The sequence below is a fragment of the Protomyctophum parallelum genome (genome assembly GCF_964188405.1).
Source record: "Protomyctophum parallelum genome assembly, chromosome: 19".
Lineage (NCBI taxonomy): Eukaryota > Metazoa > Chordata > Actinopteri > Myctophiformes > Myctophidae > Protomyctophum > Protomyctophum parallelum.
Window position 1 is genome coordinate 3,905,715 of NC_139717.1, and position 25,276 is coordinate 3,930,990.

The following is a 25,276-nucleotide window of genomic DNA, read 5'->3' on the forward strand; positions in this document are numbered from 1 at the left end:
GGCTACTACACGTTTGTTTTCTCATGCAAACCCAATAAAGCTCCATTGAATTGAATCGAATTTGGAAATTCAGCTTTTAAAGAGTTCAGTTCCCACTTTAGACGGCAGGTGGCGGTAACCCTACCCACTCATCCACTGAGCTAACCCCCACCATACCCAGCAGTGTGTGTGTAACGTGAGAGTGTTTTAGCATTTCGGTTTGGGTTGATGTTGTCTCTGCGGTTCCTCTGCAGACAGAAAGACACAACAAAACCAGCTAAAAGGTTTAACCTTTTCTTTTCTGCTATCATAATTTATTTCCCCTCAGACATCAGCTATGGAGATCGGCACGGAGATCAGCAAGAAGATAAGGGTGAGCAGGGGGACGGATTTAACTCATTTTAGCTCTGAAACGAACCCACCTCCCCACCCCCCGAGCGTTAAGATAGCCGTTAGCGGTTAGCTTAGCATTATAAGATAGCTGTGGTGGCTCGTCTATGCTTTACAAGGCCAAGAAACTATATATGGGGTTGTTGTTTGATCATAGGCAAGCTTTGGTCTGCCTTTCACTGTGACAGCCTTGTTTTAATTATAACTTGTATTTCTTTGTGGTTTCTTACGTTGTCGGTGCCGTTATTTGTAAATGAAGCTTTTTATTATTATAGCTCTTTAACTAGCTGTTGGTTCTGCATTTCAGCAGAGCACGGGTTAAGTAACCGGGTTAACTAACATCTTGTTTTGGTGTTTTATAGGCTGCTATCAAGGGTAAACTCCAGGAACTTGGTGCTTATGTGGGTAAGTAAAGTAAATGGAAGTCAGTGGTGCTGGTGCCCTTTAAACCAGTGGCTTTTTTTCATGTCAAGGACCCCCAAATTGACCCCAATTAGCCCCAGAGTCCCCCCATAAGAGAAGATTTTGACGGCAGCAGTGATTCTCAACCTGTTTGTAATTTCAAGGACCCTCAGTTTGACATGCATATTACATGCACATTTAATGACATTTCTATCTCTGGGACCCCCAATTTATATTGGAAAATAAATGTTAATTTACCTCTGAGAGTGTACAAATGGAACGGTTCCATTTGTACTGTTGTACGTACACTCTGAGTTACAGACCTATTATGGTCCATTTGGTTCCAAACTATCATTTAGCTGGGGACCCCCTGGCTGGAACTCCCTCAAGGACCCCCAGTGGTCCCCGCCGGACCCCACTTTGGGAACCACTGCTTTAAACCACTATCTAGATAATTAATCTGTATTTACGAATCTTCACTAGGGTGTTTCTTAAAACGCAAAGTTTTGAAAGTCTAAGCTCCAACCCCCTGAATTGGTTACACTAGTTGAGAAAACCCTCCTGGTGAATTTTTTCCTCAATCGGACAACATTTACCCCTTCCTCATGGACCCTGAAGTTTCACCCCGAGGATCCCAGACTAGGGCAGGGCATAAACAGTGCTAAAATTAATTTTAAGGATATCTTAACAAGGGGGGTGTCTATTTTATGTGTTTTTCTACCAGGAGTTCAAATCTGTGCTTATTTTTTGGATAGGACCATTCTTACCTACATCATTTTGCATTTAAAAATGCCAATTTTAACCTTTCAAACCTCTTTCAATGGAAAAGTAGCCTATATGTGATATCATTTTGCCAAAGCCTTTATATAATTATTTTATTTTTTAAAGTCGTAACATGAGAAGTGAGTAATGAATAACAACAACATAAGAAAAATCTGTGCAATAGAGTAAACAAATCAGCTTACTGTACTTCTTTACACAGTTAAATATATCAAACTATAACAAAAAGCTTAAGGAGAATGTCATTCTACCTCAAATACATAGTTTTTAGTGGCTGTAGCCCAACGTAAATCAAGTGCAACTGCAGTTTATCCACAAGGCTCCCAGGCCCGTCCGACTCAGTGCTCCTGCTCCTCCTTCTGGGCTGCCATGCCAACAGCGATGGTTTTCTTTCTGGAGTCTGGGAACTCTGCGCGATGACAAGAGACAACTTGGAGGAGAAATTGCAGTTGCTCCTCATCCTTGGTGAGCTTGCGGTTGTATTCCTGGATGAGGGCAACTCCTCGCTCCGCATGGTCGTTGATGACCGCTATACCCTGCACAAAAGCCGCAGGCCCTTCTCCTCCTTCGCTGTGAGCTTGAATTAGCTCCGGAACATCCACACCTTCAGTGCGTAGATGGCTTTGGACATCCACCTTGCGTGGTGCATGGGTCCGGGGGCGAGGAACCGTACTCCTCGTGGGGGGATCTGGCCGAGGAAGATCACAGTCAATTCTAGTAGCTCCCGGTAGTTGTCCCGAAGGCCCTTGTGGTTGGTGAGGGTGCTCTGGAACCATTCCTTTTCCACAGGGTCCAGCAGAGGACGCACATCGGGGTGGGAATCACCGGACTCAAACTGGCTCTGGTCGATGAACTGCCAGTACTCCTGGAAGCGCTTGAACATGGTCACATTTGGACCTGACGTGGGGCCCATGACCGTCTTGAAAGCCTCAGCGAGGAGCAGCTCAAGGACATGATGGCGGCACGCGAAGTACAGGAGATCTTTCTTGAGTTGCTGTTCAATCAGGACACAAGCTCCGTTGTTCCGACCAGTGTTTGAGGATGTTGTGTCAAACGACATTCCACCGATGCGCTCCGTGAGGTCCCAGTCTTCGAGTGCCCTGACAACTGCTTTGGCCATCTCGGAGCCTGTTCCGTTCGGCAGCTTGGGGACATTGAGGAGCTGCACCGTTCCATTGCCTGAGACCAGAATGGGAAGTCGTTCAACGCTCTCGTTTCGTGTAAGGTCTTGCATCAATTTCCCATCCCAATGAACAATGAGCATGCAGCCCCCCCGTAGCTCCTCCTTGAGTTCCACACGAGTATTCGTCCGGTGTTCCCGGCGATGCCGCCGAATTGAGCTGTAGTTGATGTTCAGCTCGGAGACGTCATGGCCGAGTGAGTGGGCTGCCGCAGACAGGACATAGACTGCTCCCCGGTCGGTAATCTTGGTCCTATCCAGAGCCGCCGCCACACTTGGCGTGATCACGTTTTTCACACCCCTTGTCTCTGTTGCAGCCCTCCTGGAGCGCTTTGGAGGTCTCGCTTCATCGTCTGCGCTCTCCTCCCCAGTGGTGTCATCTGCAGAGGTGGACGATGATTCCATTTCCACGGAGGTCATGGATGTGTTGGCTTCATCCTCCGCACGCTGCCTCCGTCCCTTCTGCTGCTCATGGCGTTGAGCGACGCGGGCCTCCACAGCAGCTAACTGTGTGTCGACACATCCCAGCTTTCCACGGCGACCAGGTTCGCGCTGAGCCAGCAGAAAGGCCTTATCTTCCTCAATCTTGAGGATGTCCAGGGCATTGCTGGCAGCGACATCGAAAAGATTCTTCGACCGCTTCTTGAAAGCGTCCTCACGCACCGCTTGAGATCCAGCTCGCCCCTTGTTCTGCTTGACTTTGTGAAACTCCTTATGGAGTTTAAGAATCTTTGTCAGGATGGTGTCTTTTCTCTGAGTTGGGATGCTGGCCTTTAACCAGACCTCAATGACAATTGCCATGACAGAGCTGGCCGCCTCCCGCGCAGATTTCTTCTCGGTCTTGATTCTGTAAATCAGTAGTCCCAGCACTTCTTCTATAGAGGGAAGTTGAGACCCAGCAATACTCTCCAATGGAGCAATCAAATACTGACTTTTTGCTGCTGCTGCCATGCTTCGACTTTTTGCTGCTGCTGCCATGCTTCATGGATTGATGACAACCTGAAAAGAAAATTGCAAACCGCGAGAGCTACTGCAACTCAGGCTAAACGTCAAGGGTGGGACTGTTGTTTGGAAGTGATAAACATGCTGTAAATATGTATCACCTGTTAATATGTACATTGATTGGGGATTTGGCTTTGGAAAAACATTTATCTTACAATATCTTATAAATAGGTTTGAAAGGGTAAAATAGGTATTTTTAAATGTAAAATGATGTAGGTAAGAATGGTCCTATCCAAAAAATAAGCACAGATTTGAACTCCTGGTAGAAAAACACATAAAATAGACACCCCCCTTGTTAAGATATCCTTAAAATTAATTGTAGCACCGTTTATGCCCTGCCGTAGTCTGGGATCCTCGGGGTGAAACTTCAGGGTCCATGAGGAAGGGGTAAATGTTGTCCGATTGAGGAAAAAATTCACCAGGAGGGTTTTCTCAACTAGTGTAACCAATTCAGGGGGTTGGAGCTTAGACTTTCAAAACTTTGCGTTTTAAGAAACACCCTAATCTTCACTGATGATTTTAAAACCCATTTTGGCCGGGAACCCCTTTTGGTGTTCGCATTATGTTATGCTTTAGCTATTGAAAAATAGCAGATCTACAAGCTCATAGCGCGCCACCGAGTGGCGCGCTACGAGCTTGTAGGTCTGCTATTTTTGAAAAATCGAAGAACCACTGACATAGAAACATAGATTTTCAGAAAACTGTCAGGATGTACTAGAAGACATTTTTAGAATCTGATCTCAGGTCAGAATGGGTTAACTAGCGGTCTATGTCTTGTGCATTGATCAATGATGTGTCCTTTCAGACGAAGAGTTGCCTGACTATATTATGGTGATGGTAGCCAATAAGAAGACCTCTCAGCAGATGGCCGATGACCTGTCCCTGTTCCTTGGAAACAACACCATCAAATTCACCGTCTGGTAAAAGATCACATCTTTTTTCTGGTGGAATATTCGTGGAAATCAGATTATTTATGCTGCTATTCTCACCGGATCACACCGGATCACAGTGCACGCATGAGTCGCATGACATGTGTGTTTTATTATTAAATGGTCACCATAACCTTTTTTTGTTTGTTTACCTCTTAGGTTACAGGGTGTCCTGGAGAAATTAAGATCTGTAGCAGTCGGTAAGTAAAATATAGAAGTGTATATTTGTACACGTCTCTAAATGTTTTGATGAATTGAACAAGGTGGACCCTCTTTTTTTCAACAAGTGTAATGCTTCATTGGGGTGGTCCACTCACAGTTAACAGTCTTTGTATTGACTTGTGCTTGAAATGTACTGTAATTCTGCAAACTGTTAATACATATTTCAATCAATCAATCAATCAATTTCTTTTTGCTGTTGCTCCTGAATTGTGCTGCCTGTCGGCCTTAGAAAGTGAACCTTTTTTTTGCCAAGGAAAGGAAAGGTAGTTTAAGTACTATGTTTACCCAGGGTAACTGGACTAAGCTCAAGAACTTGTTTACAGCCAGGCCCTGCTCATAGAACATTTCATGGTAGGGGTTCAATGCCTTGTTCAAGGGCACTTCAGCGGTGGTCATTTTAACCCGCAAACCGTTCGGCCACCGCTGCCCACAAGGGAAGGTAATCTCTTCTCAAGTTCCCTTTTCTACCACTGACTGCTTATCTATCTATCTATGCTGTCGTGTGATTCCAGAGCCTGCATCCGTGAAACCTCAGCTTCCGTCGGACTGTGGCACCTCCTCGTCTGGGAAAAGCCTGGCCTCTGTGAGCGACGACAAGAGGAGAGACGAGTCGAGGGCTCTGGCGGTGTCCAGCTCACGCTTCTTCGATAAGACGGAGACTCGCGTGTCCAGCTCTGCCCATGAACACAGGTGATTGTTACTGCAGTGAACGTCGTCTTTTTATTGACTTCACCCATTTAGGCCTGACGTCGAAATTTTTAGAAAATGTCTTCTGAATCCTGACAGTTTTCTGAAATATACCAAGACATTTGCCACTGATCTGCCCAGTGGTTTGTGACATGATTAACCGTGTACACACAAAGACAAGAGATGGACAGACATTGCTTATAGATGGCTCGACTGTCCCCATAGGAGCCAAGCCATAAAAAACGCATACATAACCATTGTTATGGGCGGCTGTGGCTCAGGAAGTAGAGCAGGTCGTCCAATGATCTGTGGGTCGGCGGTTCGAATCCCGGCTCCTCCTTCATGTCTACATGTCGAAGTGTCCTTGGGCAAAGACACTGAACCCTACATTGAAGTGTCCTTGGGCAAGACACTGAACCCTACATTGCCTCCAATGAGTCGGTCGGTGTGAGCTCGCCACCGTCGGTGTGTGAATGTGGGAAGTGAGGACGCTGGCGTCGACTGTTCGCCGCTTCTCCTCCCAATGTATGAATGAATGGACCATTGTAAAGCACTTTGAGCACTTGGAAAAGCGATATAAAAATGCGATTCATTATTATTATTATTGTTTTCATTGCAGAAGAGGCTCGACGGAGAAGAACTCGTCCCGTCTCACCTCCGCGGTGAGGCCTCTGGTGGAGCTGCTGCCCTCCTCCGAGGCGGTCCTGGACATCAAGCCTGACCTGGACGACGACCTCATCGGCGCCGACGACGCCGTGGAGGTCAGCGCCGCCGCCAGCGTGGTGGGGCGCGTGCGCAACGCGTCCGCCCGACCCACGGCCCAGATCTACAGGCCGTCCCAGAGCAGGATGGCCTCGTCGTCGTCGGGCAGGTCCGCGGACAGCTACAGGTCCATGGAGGGGTCCTCATCGTCACACAACAACACCAGGCAGCATCACGGACACCTGGGAGACAGCAGAGGCTCTAGGCCCGCCAGGAATGGGTCCAGTAAGGTATGGGGGGGGTTTAATAAGAGCAAAATGATCGACTTAAGAACATATTGAATTTTCGTACAAGTCCGTACAAGATATTATTGACAGGCATCTTTATTGTAGCCTCAACTTGCCTTCATTTTTTGAAAAGAATAATCAAATAAAAAATGAGTCCATATATCTGCAGTGATATAGAGATATTCTAATTCATCAAATGTATTTTTGAGCTCATCTTCCATTTTAGAATATTCACTGTTCAGGTATTTGGAAAATGTATTTCTGCACATTGGCCCTGCTTTCACTGGTATTTTGCTGACCAAGGAACAGACTCCACCGGCGTTGAGAGGGGAAGCATTTCCTCAACAACATAGGCTACCTAGCAATCATTTTGTCAAGTTGACTCTTGGTGACATGCTACTGTGGTGATTTAAAATCGATATTTCCAACCCACAAACCATCCGATCTCGCCGTCATGATCTGCATTTGCCATTTTAGCGTGTGGTACTTAGCGATTTCTGTCTGTGTAGTGTCTAGTAGGGCTGTGAATCTTTGGGTGTCCCACGATTCGATTCGATTCCGATTCTTGGGGTCACGATTCGATTAAAAATCTATTCAAAATGATTCTTGATTCAATACATAGGATTTCATCACAATCTACTCCAGCCAACTGAAGTGATTAACTTGAAAATGACTGAAGACATGATGTTTACTGTAAGGGTGAGGGTTAGGGTGAGCTTACATTTCATATTATAAACACCATGTAGTGAAAACTCCTGTAACTAACCAGAAATAAAATCTAAAAAAAATAAAAAATAAATAATAAACTCTGTAGACTGTCTCTGATTGGCTTACCCTGAAATCTGGCCCTACGTTAGCCAATCAATGACCTCTTCTGCGACGTGCTTTTATCATGTTAGGGTGTAAAGCCAATCAAGCCATGTGGGCTCAGAGGCTAGTATGACTGCACAAACGAAACTGTCAACACAGAGAGCGCTCTCTCTCTCTCTCTGCACTGCAGTCAGCAGCACAGAGACGCCTGTATGATAGACTCACAGAGCTGCCAGACTTTTCACTGATCACATAAGTTGACATAACGCCATAATGCGGTTAACCCATTCTGACCTGAGATCAGATTCATACGAGGTTTCCGCCGGACACACACTGGTCTGATGAACCCATTCTGACCTGAGATCAGATTCTAAAAATGTCAGTCGCTCTTCGATTTTTCAAAAATAGCAGACCTACAAGCTCGTCGAGTGGCGCGATATGAGCTTGTAGATCTGCTATTTTTAAATAGCTAAAGCATAACATGATGCTGACACGAAAATGGGTGCCCGGTCAGAATGGGTTAACACACGCACAGTAATTATAACACCGTTATGGAATGGGAAATGTAAAGCGTTAGGTTACAAATTATTATGGGGCACGGTGGCACAGTGGCACGGTGGCACAGTTGGTAGTGCTGTCGCCTCACAGCTAGAAGGTCCTGGGTTCGATTCCCGCTCGGGGCGCTGTGGGTGCTGGCGGCGTGTTTCCTCCTCCGCGTCATCAGTGCCCATACCCGAAGGCGGGGTTGGCGAAAGGGCCTTTCTGTGTGGAGTTTGCATGTTCTCCCCGTGTCCCCTATAGGGTAGGTACCCTCACATGTTCTCCCCGTGTCCCCTAGGGTAGATACCCTCACAAAAACATTCAGTAATCCTGGTCTCTAAACTGCCTCCCCCTGGCCAGCCGGGGCGCCTGATGGAGGGGAAAGGAACTGGTTGGAATAACGTGTTCCTTCCACGCGCTACGTCCAACCAGGGAAACTCCCCCCTGTCAGGTGTAAAGGAGCAACTTGGACACTCAAGCATGAAGGAAGCATGAGTTAAGTCCGTTGCTCTCCCCAGGTTGGCAGAGGGTGTGTAGAGCCCAGGATCACATCACAGGATGATTGACACAGGGGTGAAAAATGGGTTACAAAATCGTGGGACAAAAAAAATATATATATATAAAAAAAAAAAAAAAGTTACAAATTATTGCAAATAGTAGTTTCGTTATGTAACGTAACGCAATGTAACGGCGTTGATTACAACACTGGCAGTCAGTGGTGAGATGACCAATGATACGGTCAGTGGTGAGATGAGATGACCAATGATACGGTCAGTGCAGTGAGATGATGACCAATGCCAGATGCTCTTTACAACGTACGTACCACTCGTGTCCTTCTCTCTCTCTCTCTAGGACGACGGGTCGCGGAAGCGCAAAGCCCCGGTGGCCAGCTCCGTGGTGCGGGTGAACCGGGTGGAAGACGAGGACAGTGAAGATCTGGAGGAGGAGGAGGACGAAGGCTACGGCGGGAGAAGCATGTCCAGCCGAGTGTCCTTACCCTCCAAACCAGAGCGCAAGTAAGTGGTAGCGCATGTATGAGCTCAGTGCCCCTCACTTCACATATATGGGTACAGGCTTTAGTTTAGACATACTGTTGGTAATCTGCCTCCAGAGTTCTAGCAGCTGGTCTCGTGAGGTCACAGATTCATTTGTCAGTGCTACAACTTCAACTTACGCCCTTCCCTCGTGGCTATTCTCACAGACTCCTTGCTGTACACAGCTTGGTAGAATGCAACACTGAATGTGTGTTCACAGCATGTTGAATCAACACAAGGATTATAGTGTAGGTAAAGGAGAAAGGGCCGACGGTGATCCCATTGGTAATTTACAACCAAACCGCGCCGAAAAAGCTTATTTTGTTTCGGACAAAAAATGCTTATCTACAAGTTCAAAACACAGCACGTTGCATTTATACCAGAATGTGTATGCTAGTTTTCCAGGGTTACGAATTCACTAATGATGAATAACCGTCCTGTACGCCTTACATGTATGATGGTTGCTGAAAATCTTATCTTGTCGTGTCTAAAAATGTAACTTTTCAGTAATAAACAAAGACGCATAGTTTGAAAGATTTCCATGACTTGCTAAACCTCACATGGGATCACTGAGGCAAGCGGTAGACGGCAAAACGGCACCACCTGCTGGACGACACGGAACGGTGAAATATTTTAACATTGAACGGCAATGCTGTCTGCAGTTACCGTCGCTGGTTCTGGCTGCCGTGCCGTCATTTGCGGCACATTTTCACGACGTTTAAAAAATAGCAGACCTACAAGCTCGTAGCGTGGCACTCGGTGCAGCGCTATGAGCTTGTAGATTTGCTATTTTGCAATGGCTAAAGCATGACATAATGCTTAAAACACCATAAATACACAATTTATAATGAGCTGCTCAGAAAGCACTAAACGACTGAACAGTGTGTCCAGTTGTTTTTGCAATTAAATCCAAATTCATATGTTTTAGATGTAATTTCTTTTATAAATCCTTGCATATTCTTTCTGGAGTAATCCCATGTGTTTTCTGTGTGGTGCTATTCTGAGTAGAGAAGGCCGGGGCCTTGCATTTTCCCTTTGACCTCTGACCTCTGACAGTATCTTGTTCGCCAGGACAGACTTAGGCCTCCTTAGGGTATGACATATGCAAATGTTAAGGTGGTTGCCCACTGGACGCGTTTTCCGGAAAACCGATGGAGAAAAGCCGCTAGAAAAATTGCACCCGTTGTGTAGGGACCGTTACTTTATTTAACACATTTTTGGCCGGAACCCCTTTTGGTGTTAGCATTATGTTATGCTTTAGCTATTGAAAAAATAGCAGATCTACAAGCTCATAGTGCGCCACCGAGTGGCGCGCTACGAGCTTGTAGGTCTGCTATTTTTGAAGAATCGAAGAACGACTGACATAGAAACATAGCTTTTTCAGAAAACTGTCAGGATGTAGATTAGAAGACATTTTTAGAATCTGATCTCAGGTCAAAATGGGTTAAGTTGAGGGGAAGGGGTCACCAGCAACAATATAGTCTGTATTGATTCAGAGCAGACTCTGTGGTTCATTAGTCCACTGGTCCATTAGTCTCTGAATGCTCTTTTCAGAGATCCAGTGAACTGTAGTTTCACACTGTGCCGTTCCTCTGTGCTCGTGTCCTTTCAGACCTTCCCTCCCACCAGCCAAACAAGCCAACAGGAATCTCATCCTGAAAGCCATCTCCGAAGCCCAGGATTCCATCACGAAGACCACAGCGCCTAGAGACTACCCACCCAGTAGGTCTCCCATATTCAGTCCCACGATATGTTAACCCATTCTGGGCGGGAACCCATTTTGGTGTTGGCACTATGTTATGCTTTAGCTATTTATAAAAAGCAGATCTACAAGCTCATAGAGCCACTCGGTGGCGTGCTACGAGCTTGTAGGTCTGCTATTTTTGAAAAATCAAAGAGCGACTGACATATAGAAACATAGCTTTTTCAGAAAACTGTCAGGATGTAGAAGACATTTTTAGAATCTTGTAGGTCTGCTATTTTTGAAAAAATCGAAGACATTTTTTTTAATCTGATCTCAGGTCAGAATGGGTTAATAATGAAACTGTCAGGATGTAATAGACATTTTTAGAATCTGATCTCAGGTCAGAATGGGTTAACTGAAGATTATACAACTACAAACGCACGCCAGTTCAGTTATTATGTAGTTTTCTTGTCTCCTGCAGTGCCCCTGAGGCAGACAGTTCAGTTATTATTATGTTGTTTTCTTGTCTCCTGCAGTGCCCCAGAGGCAGACAGTTCAGTTATTATGTTGTTTTCTTGTCCTCTGCAGTGCCCCTGAGGCAGACAGTTCAGTTATTATGTTGTTTTCTTGTCCTCTGCAGTGCCCCTGAGGCAGACAGTTCAGTTATTATGTTGTTTTCTTGTCTCCTGCAGTGCTCCAGAGGCAGACAGTTCAGTTATTATGTTGTTTTCTTGTCCTCTGCAGTGCCTCAGAGGCAGACAGTTCAGTTATTATGTTGTTTTCTTGTCCTCTGCAGTGCCCCAGAGGCAGACAGTTCAGTTATTATGTTGTTTTCTTGTCCTCTGCAGTGCCCCTGAGGCAGACAGTTCAGTTATTATGTTGTTTTCTTGTCCTCTGCAGTGCCCCTGAGGCAGACAGTTCAGTTATTATGTTGTTTTCTTGTCTCCTGCAGTGCTCCAGAGGCAGACAGTTCAGTTATTATGTTGTTTTCTTGTCCTCTGCAGTGCCCCAGAGGCAGACAGTTCAGTTATTATGTTGTTTTCTTGTCCTCTGCAGTGCCCCTGAGGCAGACAGTTCAGTTATTATGTTGTTTTCTTGTCTCCTGCAGTGCCCCAGAGGCAGACAGTTCAGTTATTATGTTGTTTTCTTGTCTCCTGCAGTGCCCCAGAGGCAGACAGTTCAGTTATTATGTTGTTTTCTTGTCTCCTGCAGTGCCCCAGAGGCAGACAGTTCAGTTATTATTATGTTGTTTTCTTGTCCTCTGCAGTGCCTCAGAGGCAGACAGTTCAGTTATTATGTTGTTTTCTTGTCCTCTGCAGTGCCTCAGAGGCAGACAGTTCAGTTATTATGTTGTTTTCTTGTCTCCTGCAGTGCCCCTGAGGCAGACAGTTCAGTTATTATGTTGTTTTCTTGTCCTCTGCAGTGCCCCTGAGGCAGACAGTTCAGTTATTATGTTGTTTTCTTGTCCTCTGCAGTGCCCCTGAGGCAGACAGTTCAGTTATTATGTTGTTTTCTTGTCCTCTGCAGTGCCCCAGAGGCAGACAGTTCAGTTATTATTATGTTGTTTTCTTGTCCTCTGCAGTGCCCCTGAGGCAGACAGTTCAGTTATTATGTTGTTTTCTTGTCCTCTGCAGTGCCCCAGAGGCAGACAGTTCAGTTATTATGTTGTTTTCTTGTCCTCTGCAGTGCCCCTGAGGCAGACAGTTCAGTTATTATGTTGTTTTCTTGTCCTCTGCAGTGCCCCAGAGGCAGACAGTTCAGTTATTATGTTGTTTTCTTGTCCTCTGCAGTGCCCCAGAGGCAGACAGTTCAGTTATGATGTTGTTTTCTTGTCCTCTGCAGTGCCCCAGAGGCAGACAGTTCAGTTATTATGTTGTTTTCTTGTCCTCTGCAGTGCCCCTGAGGCAGACAGTTCAGTTATTATGTTGTTTTCTTGTCCTCTGCAGTGCCCCTGAGGCAGACAGTTCAGTTATTATGTTGTTTTCTTGTCCTCTGCAGTGCCCCAGAGGCAGACAGTTCAGTTATTATGTTGTTTTCTTGTCCTCTGCAGTGCCCCTGAGGCAGACAGTTCAGTTATTATGTTGTTTTCTTGTCCTCTGCAGTGCCCCAGAGGCAGACAGTTCAGTTATTATGTTGTTTTCTTGTCCTCTGCAGTGCCCCTGAGGCAGACAGTTCAGTTATTATGTTGTTTTCTTGTCTCCTGCAGTGCCCCAGAGGCAGACAGTTCAGTTATTATTATGTTGTTTTCTTGTCTCCTGCAGTGCCCCAGAGGCAGACAGTTCAGTTATTATGTTGTTTTCTTGTCCTCTGCAGTGCCTCAGAGGCAGACAGTTCAGTTATTATGTTGTTTTCTTGTCCTCTGCAGTGCCCCTGAGGCAGACAGTTCAGTTATTATGTTGTTTTCTTGTCCTCTGCAGTGCCCCTGAGGCAGACAGTTCAGTTATGTTGTTTTCTTGTCCTCTGCAGTGCTCCAGAGGCAGACAGTTCAGTTATTATTATGTTGTTTTCTTGTCCTCTGCAGTGCCTCAGAGGCAGACAGTTCAGTTATTATGTTGTTTTCTTGTCCTCTGCAGTGCCCCTGAGGCAGACAGTTCAGTTATTATGTTGTTTTCTTGTCTCCTGCAGTGCCCCAGAGGCAGACAGTTCAGTTATTATGTTGTTTTCTTGTCTCCTGCAGTGCCCCAGAGGCAGACAGTTCAGTTATTATGTTGTTTTCTTGTCCTCTGCAGTGCCCCTGAGGCAGACAGTTCAGTTATTATGTTGTTTTCTTGTCCTCTGCAGTGCCCCAGAGGCAGACAGTTCAGTTATTATGTTGTTTTCTTGTCTCCTGCAGTGCCCCAGAGGCAGACAGTTCAGTTATTATGTTGTTTTCTTGTCCTCTGCAGTGCCCCTGAGGCAGACAGTTCAGTTATTATGTTGTTTTCTTGTCCTCTGCAGTGCCCCAGAGGCAGACAGTTCAGTTATTATGTTGTTTTCTTGTCCTCTGCAGTGCCTCAGAGGCAGACAGTTCAGTTATTATGTTGTTTTCTTGTCCTCTGCAGTGCCCCTGAGGCAGACAGTTCAGTTATTATGTTGTTTTCTTGTCTCCTGCAGTGCCCCAGAGGCAGACAGTTCAGTTATTATGTTGTTTTCTTGTCCTCTGCAGTGCCCCAGAGGCAGACAGTTCAGTTATTATGTTGTTTTCTTGTCCTCTGCAGTGCCCCTGAGGCAGACAGTTCAGTTATTATGTTGGTTTCTTGTCCTCTGCAGTGCTCCAGAGGCAGACAGTTCAGTTATTATGTTGTTTTCTTGTCCTCTGCAGTGCCCCTGAGGCAGACAGTTCAGTTATTATGTTGTTTTCTTGTCTCCTGCAGTGCCCCTGAGGCAGACAGTTCAGTTATTATGTTGTTTTCTTGTCCTCTGCAGTGCCCCTGAGGCAGACAGTTCAGTTATTATGTTGTTTTCTTGTCCTCTGCAGTGCCCCTGAGGCAGACAGTTCAGTTATTATGTTGGTTTCTTGTCCTCTGCAGTGCTCCAGAGGCAGACAGTTCAGTTATTATGTTGTTTTCTTGTCCTCTGCAGTGCCCCTGAGGCAGACAGTTCAGTTATTATGTTGTTTTCTTGTCCTCTGCAGTGCCCCTGAGGCAGACAGTTCAGTTATTATGTTGTTTTCTTGTCTCCTGCAGTGCCCCAGAGGCAGACAGTTCAGTTATTATGTTGTTTTCTTGTCTCCTGCAGTGCCCCAGAGGCAGACAGTTCAGTTATTATTATGATGTTTTCTTGTCCTCTGCAGTGCCCCTGAGGCAGACAGTTCAGTTATTATGTTGTTTTCTTGTCTCCTGCAGTGCTCCAGAGGCAGACAGTTCAGTTATTATGTTGTTTTCTTGTCTCCTGCAGTGCCTCAGAGGCAGACAGTTCAGTTATTATGTTGTTTTCTTGTCTCCTGCAGTGCCCCTGAGGCAGACAGTTCAGTTATTATGTTGTTTTCTTGTCCTCTGCAGTGCCCCTGAGGCAGACAGTTCAGTTATTATGTTGGTTTCTTGTCCTCTGCAGTGCTCCAGAGGCAGACAGTTCAGTTATTATGTTGTTTTCTTGTCCTCTGCAGTGCCCCTGAGGCAGACAGTTCAGTTATTATGTTGTTTTCTTGTCTCCTGCAGTGCCCCAGAGGCAGACAGTTCAGTTATTATGTTGTTTTCTTGTCCTCTGCAGTGCCTCAGAGGCAGACAGTTCAGTTATTATGTTGTTTTCTTGTCCTCTGCAGTGCCCCTGAGGCAGACAGTTCAGTTATTATGTTGTTTTCTTGTCTCCTGCAGTGCCCCAGAGGCAGACAGTTCAGTTATTATTATGTTGTTTTCTTGTCTCCTGCAGTGCCCCAGAGGCAGACAGTTCAGTTATTATGTTGTTTTCTTGTCTCCTGCAGTGCCCCAGAGGCAGACAGTTCAGTTATTATGTTGTTTTCTTGTCTCCTGCAGTGCCCCAGAGGCAGACAGTTCAGTTATTATGTTGTTTTCGTGTCCTCTGCAGTGCCCCAGAGGCAGACAGTTCAGTTATTATTATGTTGTTTTCTTGTCTCCTGCAGTGCCCCTGAGGCAGACAGTTCAGTTATTATGTTGTTTTCTTGTCCTCTGCAGTGCCCCAGAGGCAGACAGTTCAGTTATTATGTTGTTTTCTTGTCCTCTGCAGTGCCCCTGAGGCAGACAGTTCAGTTATTATGTTGTTTTCTTGTCCTCTGCAGTGCCCCAGAGGCAGACAGTTCAGTTATTATGTTGTTTTCTTGTCCTCTGCAGTGCCTCAGAGGCAGACAGTTCAGTTATTATGTTGTTTTCTTGTCCTCTGCAGTGCCCCTGAGGCAGACGGTGCCAGTAGCTCCCCGTACTCGCCTGGCCAGCAACGAGGAGATGACCGCGGCTATCCAGCTGGTCCAGGAGCATCTCCAGAGCCTGGCCCCTGCCAGGGTGCAGTCCTATACGCCCACAGAGCGACCACTGGCTGCCAGAGTGCTTGGTTGGTATATTATATATATATACCCATAGACTTATATAGCCTAGATGGAGGGCAAGTTGGATGGTGGCACAGTTGGAAGTGCTGTCGCCTCACGGCTAGAAGGTCCTGGGTTCGATTCCCACTGTGGACGCTGTGGGTGCTGGCGGCGCGTTTCCTCCTCCGCGTCATCGGTACACATACCCGAAGGCGGGGTTGGCGAAAGGGCCTTTCTGTGTGGAGTTTGCATGTTCTCCCCGTGTCCCCTAGGGTAGGTACCCTCACAAAAACATGCAGTAATCCTTGTCACTAAACTGCCTCCCCCTGGCCAGCCGGGGCGCCTGATGGAGGGGAAAGGAACTGGTTGGAATAACGTGTTCCTTCCACGCCCTACGTCCAACCAGGGAAACTCCCCCCTGTCAGGTGTAAAGGAGCAACTTGGACACTCAGGCATGAAGGAAGCATGAGTTCAAGTCCGTTGCTCTCCCCATGTGCCCCATATATGGGGACTACTGTAGGTTGGCAGAGCCCAGGATAACATTAATTAATTGACACGGGTGAAAAATGGTTAAAAAATCGTGGGATAAAAAAAATAGGAAAATAAAAATTAAGGCTAGATGGGTCAAGGCGGAGTCTCTTGACGTAGTTCACCCGGCGGCCATCTTGCTGAGGTGCTACAGTACAGTATGTCAGTATGTTCTATGGCAGCTCAAACAAAATCAGTCATAACTCCCTCAAATCTTGACGGATTTACAAACGGGCTGGTTTATTACAAACGTTATCGACGTGGCTATGATTCAGGACGCGTATCGGCTTAATGTCTTTATTTATTTATATGAACGTCATATAAAATGCGGACGTCTCTGACGTTTATAACAAACCAAACCGTTTAAAAGTCGTTTGAAAATGTAGCAAGTTATGGTTATTTAAAAAAGGACATGCCCCATAGACACAATAAGCAAGGCCAAAGTGCAGTAAACATGCAAGGAATCAAATTGATTTAGTGTTTCAACTGGCCAGTTGAAACAAATTGGTATACAAGTGATATTTCACTAATATTGTTCTTCTGCCTGCGAGGTAATTTATTATCACCCAAAATCATGAAGGCTGATTTGACATTAGTCAATGTGTCCAAACATGCACACAACCGCACATGCTTCTTCTTTAAACGGCAACTGTACAAGTCATGTTCAAAACTATCTGGGATCGGGCCTTTTAACAGTTTTAGACTGTTTTACACGCTTAACCCGCATTTTAATCAACCCCCCTTCACTGCCGAGATTGTTGTATTACCTTTAGATCATACGCTGAATTATTTGGGCTTTTAATCCGCGAAAATCGAGCGAAAAAAGCTTCCTCCGTTTGTTATGAACGATCGCACCACCCGCCATCTTGGTACACCCGGAAGACGCAGCACAGGAGCCTCCTCCATGAGGCGTTGAACCCCATTCGTTTGCATTGGCCTCAATTTCCCAGAAGCCCTAGCAGCCCACAGCATGTGACGATTTCCGGTTTCATCATCAAAACAAATGCATCTAGTCTCTATCTCCGCGGCGAAGACGGATTTTCTATTTATTTTTTACATTACGGCGGATTAAACACATAAAACAAAAGGCGGGTATGTCGTATATCGCAGCGACAGTAACCTGGATTAAACCATTCCCGGCACGGAAACTGTTAAATAATACAGTATATATCCTGACCTTTGACCTTCATTTCTTCCAGCCCCTGCAGCCAAATCTCTGGCGTCACGCCTTCAGCTGGAGATCCAGGAGAACAGTGTCCGCAAAGAGCAGTGTGACTACGGTATGCCCGTGTTTTGGTTGCATTTATTCCAGAAAGTACATTTATTTTAATTTGAAGAGGAGCTTTTACATATCATGTTCCTAGTACGGTACTCATGGCTATACAAGTACACCCCCTGGACATGATGTACAAGTACACCCCCTAAGACAGTCGCAGGGACTTTCCCCCAATCCAACCCTTGATGCTGAGTGCCAAGCAGGGAGGCACTGGGTCCTATTTTTACTTTTTAACAACAAGGCCATGGGGCTGGTACTCATAACTATGGTCTTGTATTTAAATTATTCTTAGTGTTTATTTATTTTTTAATTTTTGGAGCACGTGGTCCTTAGGAAAAAGTGTTTCTGTGTAGACAGTGGAGACACTTACTGTTGGAAAATAATTACATAAAGAGTCAATTTCCATTTTTGTGACAAAATAGCCTTGCTGAGCTTTGATATAGTTTTGTATACGAGCATGAATTGTAGGGGAACAGACCCCCATTCCGAAACACCGCCATTCAGAAACACCGCCATTCAGAAACCTGGTTAGGGGTAGTGTTAGGGTTAGGGTTAGGGTTCTGAATGGCGGTGTTTCTGAATGGCGGTGTGTAACCGAATTGTAGATATATATATATATAACGTTTTTGGATAACCTCGGACGGCGTATGTGAACATATCTATATCTGATGATTTGGTGATTCTAGGCGTCGTCGCTGAGAGGAGCGATGCGTCAGCCTTCGATACTCGCTCCTTCATCATGAGCCAACCACAGCTGGGAGAAGCTCCGCTCAGACGGCAGCAGCAGCTTCAGGTCAAAGAGGCTGTCCAACCCGCTGTGCCACGCATGGTCCAATCCAGGTACTGTCCAACCCGCTGTGCCACGCATGGTCCAATCCAGGTACTGTCCAACCCGCTGTGCCACGCATGGTCCAATCCAGGTACTGTCCAACCGGCTGTGCCACGCATGGTCCAATCCAGGTACGTCCAACCCGCTGTGCCACGCATGGTCCAATCCAGGTACTGTCCAACCCGCTGTGCCACGCATGGTCCAATCCAGGTACTGTCCAACCCGCTGTGCCACGCATGGTCCAATCCAGGTACGTGACACGTGGACTCGCCACCGGGCTCTCCTTGTTGACTTGAGTTCATCCCACAGTAGGCATGTTACGATACAGTCAACTCACGATACGATGCGTATCACGATGTGAGGTTCACGATACGATTTTTCACAATATTTTCAACACAATGATTTTCCAGACAAATGACCAATTTTCCTTTTTTTTATGATTTATCTTACCCCCCCAAAGCTTTTTTCACATTTTTTATTTAACTACATTACAAAGATAATTGCCTTCCTTGATGTATTAATGAGCATCAGTAACGACCATCACCCGGGCACAGTCACAGACACATATACAGCTCCCCTCTCCAGGCCTCTACTGTCTCATTTCTCTACAAAATCATGTGAATATGATGGAATATGATTACAGCTGACATTTCTTATCACACACTAGGCCCCCCTAAAAAATATATATATATATATTTTTAATAAATCGATACATATCGTCGGGATATAATATCGATATATCGCGATATACGATATATCGTTACGTTACATGCCTATCCCATAGACGTATAAATGTAGACGTCATTTCCTCCTCTATGTGCTCATGAAGGGAGGGCAAAACCTTCCCGAGGTTCACTGCGAAGCCCTCCGCAGAAGCATGAGCGTGCTGCGTCACAGAGCGCATGTTCGGGTCTGTAAGTCCCGGAAAAGATGCGCTGTGATTGGCCATTGCAGCTGGTAAAAAGCACTTTTTTCCAGAAAAAATGTTTAAAATCTTGTCTATGAGATATTTCTCTTGGTAATATCGGTAGAGGACGAGAGTGGAGTAACTAAAGGTATTTATTTTCCGATTCCCTTTATGGCCAAAAAGTGCATTTTTCACAGATTTCGCAGATTCTAAAAATGTCCGTGGCAAGATGGAGATAATTCTGGGGGTCCTTTTCATGAAAAAGGTTGAGCACCACAGACATAGAAACATTTTCTCTTTGGGATTTAGAAGCCTTTTTTTAATCGACCTCAGTCCAAAATGGGTTAATGCAAGAGCAGCAAGGCTCTGGAGCAGGGCTAATCAGAAGGGTAAAGGCTCATACATAGTCTGGATCTTCGGTGGTTAGGTGACCACCGAACTACAACATGACGTCACGAGCCGCGGTGAAGAGCAAACCACCGCCACCGCTCCAGCCCTTCTCTCTGTTTTTACTCACCACCGCTCAACGTTATTTCAGCTCCGGTGGTCAGCTCACCACCGGAGCGGTGGTCACCTCACCACCGAAAATCCAGACTATGAATAGGCCTTAACACTTGGGTCGTCACATGGCGGTTATAATTAGTTTATCACATACATTGAAAGACGAGGAACTGCCCTAGGTGGGGATTTCCCCGGCTGTGGGGGCTGAGGGCATCATCAGTGCTGCTGGCAGGGCAGGCCTCGCTCTAGTTGCTATAGGTATAGGGTTCTGTGAACCATCAAAGGCTGCTAACTCTTATCTGCTTTGTTGTTTTGGTTAGTTTGCACAAGGATAAACTCCAGCAGTGACGTCACTTAACCCATTTAGACCTGAGGAGGACGATTCTACAAATGCCTTCTAAATCCGGAAAGTTTTCTGAAAAACCCCATGTTTCTATGTCAGGACCCCCAGAATTATCTCCATAATACCCCCATCTCAAAATATGTAGCTCCATGCAGTGACCCCCCCAGAAGCCAATATTCTAGTTAAAAATGTTCGCTCTGAAATATATGTTCAATGATTTGCGGGCCCCATTTCACGACTTTTCAAAAATAGCAGAACTACAAGCTCATAGCGCGCCACTCGGTGGCGCGCTATGAGCTTGTAGATCTGCTATTTTTCAATAGCTAAAGTATGTCATAATTTTTCCTTCTTTTCTTGACGTTGATTACATTATAATAACCCTACCACTGTGTCTTTGTCTCCCCTTAGTAAGGAGAGGGGAGACACGGCAGACTCTGCCAGTCCCAAGTTCATCGTGACCCTGGACGGGGTGCCCAGTCCCCTGGGGACGCTGGCGGACTGCGACATGGAAGTGGACGACCACCGGCCCCACTCCAAGGTCACGGACGCCACCGTCCACCTCAGCAGAGAGTCCAAAGTCAGCGTCCTCCACAGGCTGCAGGGAAGCGTCCACTCCTCTGACGGTACGTCACGGTTTGATTCACACGTCTCCTCTGACGGTACGTCACGGTTTGATTCACAACCGACACATTTTCTATAGTAGTCAATTCAGGTGTCAGAGGTTCTCCAAAACACATCCACTTTCCACTTCCAATGCACTTTTATGAGTGAATGCCAGTGTTTTTGGCAGCAAATTTTAGTTTTAGTCACCTGGAATGTTTTAGTGTTAGTCTAGTTTTAGTCGACTAAGTGTCATAAGATTTTAGTTGACTAAATCTACAGTTGATTTAGTCTTGCCTTGATGTCGTCTTAATGACTCATTTTACACTTTGTGACGCGTTGTGAGCTTGTAGATCGGTTATTTTCAGCATGCAACCAAGTGTAAAATGAGTAAATGACTTATACTGGATCTCTTGTCCACTAGTCCCTAATATTTTAGTCTAGTTTTTATCTGTTGACAAAATTGTCAATACATTTAGTCTTAGTTTTAGACAATGCAGGCTACTATTGTGCTCTGCTTTGGTTGTCATTGTCATGCTTTTATGTTAATAATAATAATAATATTGCTTCTATGCTTCTATGTTGTCCCTTTTCATAGAAGATGGCATGGAGACGGAACAAGGCGAAGACGACGCGGTGCCGTTCAACAAGAGACAGAAGGTTCTGGAACGCTGCAAGTTCTGGCCCGTGTGTAAGAGTGGAGACGAGTGTGTGTACCATCACCCAACAACGCAGTGCAAGTGAGTTCTGAGATTCTACTAGGGCTCGACTGATATACCCGAAATTAAATAGAGACCAGGCTTTCCTCCGAGGTGGAAAGCCTGGTGAGGCGAGGTTAGTGACTGAGAGACATTCTGGTAGAATGCAGATGTTGTCCAGCAGGGGGAGTGGTTTCACCAGGCTACAAAATAGGTACACCAGGTTGAAAGTGGTTAAAAAATGAGGGCACATCAGATGCATAATTCCTGATACCGAAAAGGAGAAAAGAAAGTACTAACAAGTGTGCTGTGAATTTCCTTATGTAATAACTTGATATGATTATGATTGATGATTTACATTTATTTCCCTTTTTTGTTCTAGGACTTTTCCGAACTGCAAATTCGGGGACAAATGCCTCTTTGTTCATCCAAACTGTAAATATGATGCCAGATGTGCCAAGCCAGACTGTCCCTTCACTCACGCCAGCCGCAGAGCCTCCATGGCCCCTCCTCCTAGATCAGGTTTGTTTGACTTTATAGATTGTCTTATTACTTGCATGAGTACTTGCACTAATGTGATCCTGGGCTCTACACACCCTGGGGAGAGCAACGGACTGAACTCATGCTTCCTTCATGCATGAGTGTCCAAGTTGCTCCTTTACACCTGACAGGGGGGAGTTTCCCTGGTTGGACGTAGCACGTGGAAGGAACACGTTATTCCAACCAGTTCCTTTCCCCTCCATCAGGCGCCCCGGCTGGCCAGGGGGAGGCAGTGTAGAGACCAGTTCCTTTCCCCTCCATCAGGCGCAGGGGGAGGCAGTTTAGAGACCAGGATTACTGCATGTTTTTGTGAGGGTAGCTACCCTTTTCAAACATGAACTCATGTGACTCTTCTCTTCACTGCAGTGCCTGCGCCACAGAGTGGTAGTGTATGTCGATTCTTCCCGGAATGCAAAAAGATGGACTGTCCGTTCTATCATCCTAAGGTAAAAAAAAAACATTATTATAGTCATTGAGCTTTGATTTCAAATCATTTGTAGGTACCGTAAGTACAATGAACTGATGATGTGTCTGTGCTTTTGACCTTCTCCACAGGCTTGTCGTTTTGCTGCTCAGTGCAAACGGTCCGGCTGTACTTTTTACCATCCGACCACAGTTGTGCCACCGAGACACGCCCTGAGGTGGACCAAAGCCCAGAGCAGGCAAGTGGAAATCTCATTCTGACCTGAGATCAGATTCATGCAAGGTTTCCACTGGACACACACTGGGTCTGATTAACCCATTCTGACCTGAGATCAGATTCTAAAAATGTCAGTCGTTCTTCGATTTTTCAAAAATAGCAGACCTACAAGCTCGTAGCGCGCCACTCGGTGGCGCGCTATGAGCTTGTAGGTCTGCTATTTTTCAATAGCTAAAGCATAACACGATGCTATAACACCAAAATGGGTTAAGCATTATGTTAGCACTTTTAGCTATTTAAAAATAGCAGATCTACAAGCTCAGATCTACAAGCTGGGGTTTTTCTGAAAACTGGCATGATTTAGGAGATTATTTTGTAGATTCGTTAATCGATATTTGACCATCACAACCTAAATGTCATGCAGCATTTATATAACGTGATGATTCCATGTTGCAAACTGATTTATTTATTTGTACTTGGTAATGTCTCCATGTCTGTCTCTCTAGTTAACTGTGGAAGACCGTCTTCAAGAAAATCCAACGACCAACAATGAACATGTGAAGTCATGGAAGTTTTTTTTTTCTCCCTACTGTATCTGTTGATGTACAGTATTTTATTTGCATTTGTTGGAAGTATTTAAAGAATTAAAAGAGAACCCCTCCCCCCCTTTATTCTTCTTTACGCGTTTATATACGTATCCAAATCAAATCATTTGTTCCTGTAAATCAAAATGTGATGTGTGCTTAAATAAGCACCAACCAACACTAATTTGATGACATCCACCTGTCAGTCAAATCTTACACTTTTTAGCGACACAGACATAAGATTAAATATGGTACAGACACTGGATTTCGCTGACCAACACATCTGGACTCATTGGTTATAACTTATAATCGCTCCGGCTATAGTCGACAGAAATGGTAACTGAACTCATTTATAAATATAACGCCCTCTCTAGGCTTTTAAGATTGCAAAGTGCTTCACAGCGTATTTCACATTTCACCCATTTATTCACACCTTAGAGTATATATATGAAGAGAGACGGCACCCGAGTTCTCCTTAAGTTGCTCTAAAGCACATGAGGCGATTTCACTCCTCCTTCCGGGTAGGAACAGAGTGCATCCTGGGATGGATTGGGCCCTAACACATGAACGCGCTGTGCCGTTGACTATCATTGCACGCGTTCACGTGTCATCGTGAACGTGCACAATGATAGTCAACGGACCAGCGCGTTCCATGTGTTTGGGCCCCAACGCTGTAATACCAAATTCGGCCACTATGTCCATTTGGCCTCAGGGTTTCCTCCGGGTGCCGTCTCTCTATTCATATATACTCTAAAGATGTGGTAGGAAAGGAAACCATACAAGGCACCAACAACATGCTCATCAGGAGCAGAAACCATACAAGGCACCAACAACATGCTCAGCAGGAGCAGAAACCATACAAGGCACCAACAACATGCTCATCAGGAGCAGTTCGGGTTAAGTGTATTGCGCAACAGGGACGTGCACACATAGACATCAAAGGGGGCTCTTCAGCCCCCTGCCCTTTTACCCGTCTGTAAAACAACTGTCCTCTCCAGACCACGAATGCAGCGTTTACTACATGGTGAAAGAAATACAAATGACACTCATTTCCATGCCATGCTGGAAGGCAACGTTCAGGAGAATTGCTCCCCCCCCCCCCCGAAGTCTCCCCGACAATGGCTAACGACAAGCTCTCAACGCGTCGCAGCGCGACGCGTTGTGAGCTTGTAGATCAGCTATTTTGGGCCAAGAAGCTCCTCTACCTCTTGAGCCACTGCCACCCCCCAGGTGTGGAATGCAGTTAAAAGTAACCGCAATTAAATTCCTCCCAACATTTATATGTTTAGGCCTCACTATTGTTTCACTATACCTTCCGGTCTTATGACCGACGTTGGGTCTCTCAACTCTCAATACCAGTTTCTCCTGGATTTTAAGAAGTGCCACAGGGTCCTGTTGCTTGTCCTTATAAACGTGGGTTGGCTTTATTTCACTTTACGTTGTTCTTGTCTTCTTCATCGCCAATACCACCTATTGTCTCTGAAATGTTTTGACGCATGGGTCAGTTCTCATATTCTTCTGACAGTTTTTCTTTAAGGAATCCAAGCTTTTGCATGGAAAGTGGTCCACTTTAAAGCCATTGTTCAGTGCATACACAGACTCAACATTTTATTTTGTGTTATTGTTTTTGTGAGTGTGTATGTGTGGGGGCTGCTTTTTAAATTGAGTGGTTTATCTGTAAATCTTTAAAAATGATATGGCAGTGTGTTTAAAAATGTCTGTATAAACAGTTCATTTTTTATTAAATTACTTTTCCAGTGTGATTTTTGTGGATTGTTTTGTGCACGGCATGTTGTTCCACATGGACATTTTCAGCTCGGGGTACCAATTTTATCCAATCAGGAGATAGAAACACACACGATAAAGACTGTCACTGAAACTGAAGCTAATGGGTACTCTGGGCAAGTCACCTGATTTATTTTCTTTTCGATTGGTGCAACCACTCCTATAGACAGCTATGTGTGTGGCTGGGTCTGTCCCTGTGTCCGAGCACGAAAATAGCATGTGTTCGGGAGGGCTTGTACAGTACAGTACAGCAACACTCACTTCAGACTGGTCTGATTTTGTTTATTAAACGGCTGGAGAGGCATGGAGACAGTGTTGCTGATCAAACACTATAGAGTGTTTGTTCAGTAACTGACTATACTATAGTGTTGTCTCTCCAGCTGTTTAAATACATTTTCAGGTCTGTTGCCAATTTCAATGCTCATTCTGATAGTAATCATTGTTATAGACTGTCTAGAGT

At 45.4% G+C, this 25,276-nt stretch overlaps 1 protein-coding gene across 2 annotated transcripts in view; it reads left to right on the plus strand.

Annotated features, from left to right (window-relative positions):
- The first annotated feature begins 209 nt into the window (after positions 1 to 209).
- The window catches only part of zc3h14 (zinc finger CCCH-type containing 14), a 90,373-nt gene continuing 65,306 nt past the window's right edge, over positions 210 to 25,276 (plus strand). The window contains exons 1-17 of one of the 2 annotated variants that reach the window (XR_014570786.1): positions 210 to 352; positions 732 to 774; positions 4,539 to 4,653; positions 4,822 to 4,862; positions 5,397 to 5,574; positions 6,191 to 6,563; positions 8,763 to 8,926; positions 10,557 to 10,666; positions 15,447 to 15,611; positions 17,313 to 17,393; positions 18,076 to 18,229; positions 20,378 to 20,592; positions 21,168 to 21,309; positions 21,650 to 21,789; positions 22,174 to 22,253; positions 22,363 to 22,469; positions 22,954 to 23,470. Coding sequence is in view for 1 of the 2 variants with exons in the window: in XM_083791022.1 (XP_083647148.1) it covers positions 317 to 352; positions 732 to 774; positions 4,539 to 4,653; positions 4,822 to 4,862; positions 5,397 to 5,574; positions 6,191 to 6,563; positions 8,763 to 8,926; positions 10,557 to 10,666; positions 15,447 to 15,611; positions 17,313 to 17,393; positions 18,076 to 18,229; positions 20,378 to 20,592; positions 21,168 to 21,309; positions 21,650 to 21,789; positions 22,174 to 22,253; positions 22,363 to 22,469; positions 22,954 to 22,957 (2,148 nt within the window). In the remaining variant the exon portion in view is untranslated. Of the gene's footprint in view, positions 353 to 731; positions 775 to 4,538; positions 4,654 to 4,821; positions 4,863 to 5,396; positions 5,575 to 6,190; positions 6,564 to 8,762; positions 8,927 to 10,556; positions 10,667 to 15,446; positions 15,612 to 17,312; positions 17,394 to 18,075; positions 18,230 to 20,377; positions 20,593 to 21,167; positions 21,310 to 21,649; positions 21,790 to 22,173; positions 22,254 to 22,362; positions 22,470 to 22,953; positions 24,795 to 25,276 lie in introns of those variants that run through there. The other variant, XM_083791022.1, reaches the window with a different exon arrangement.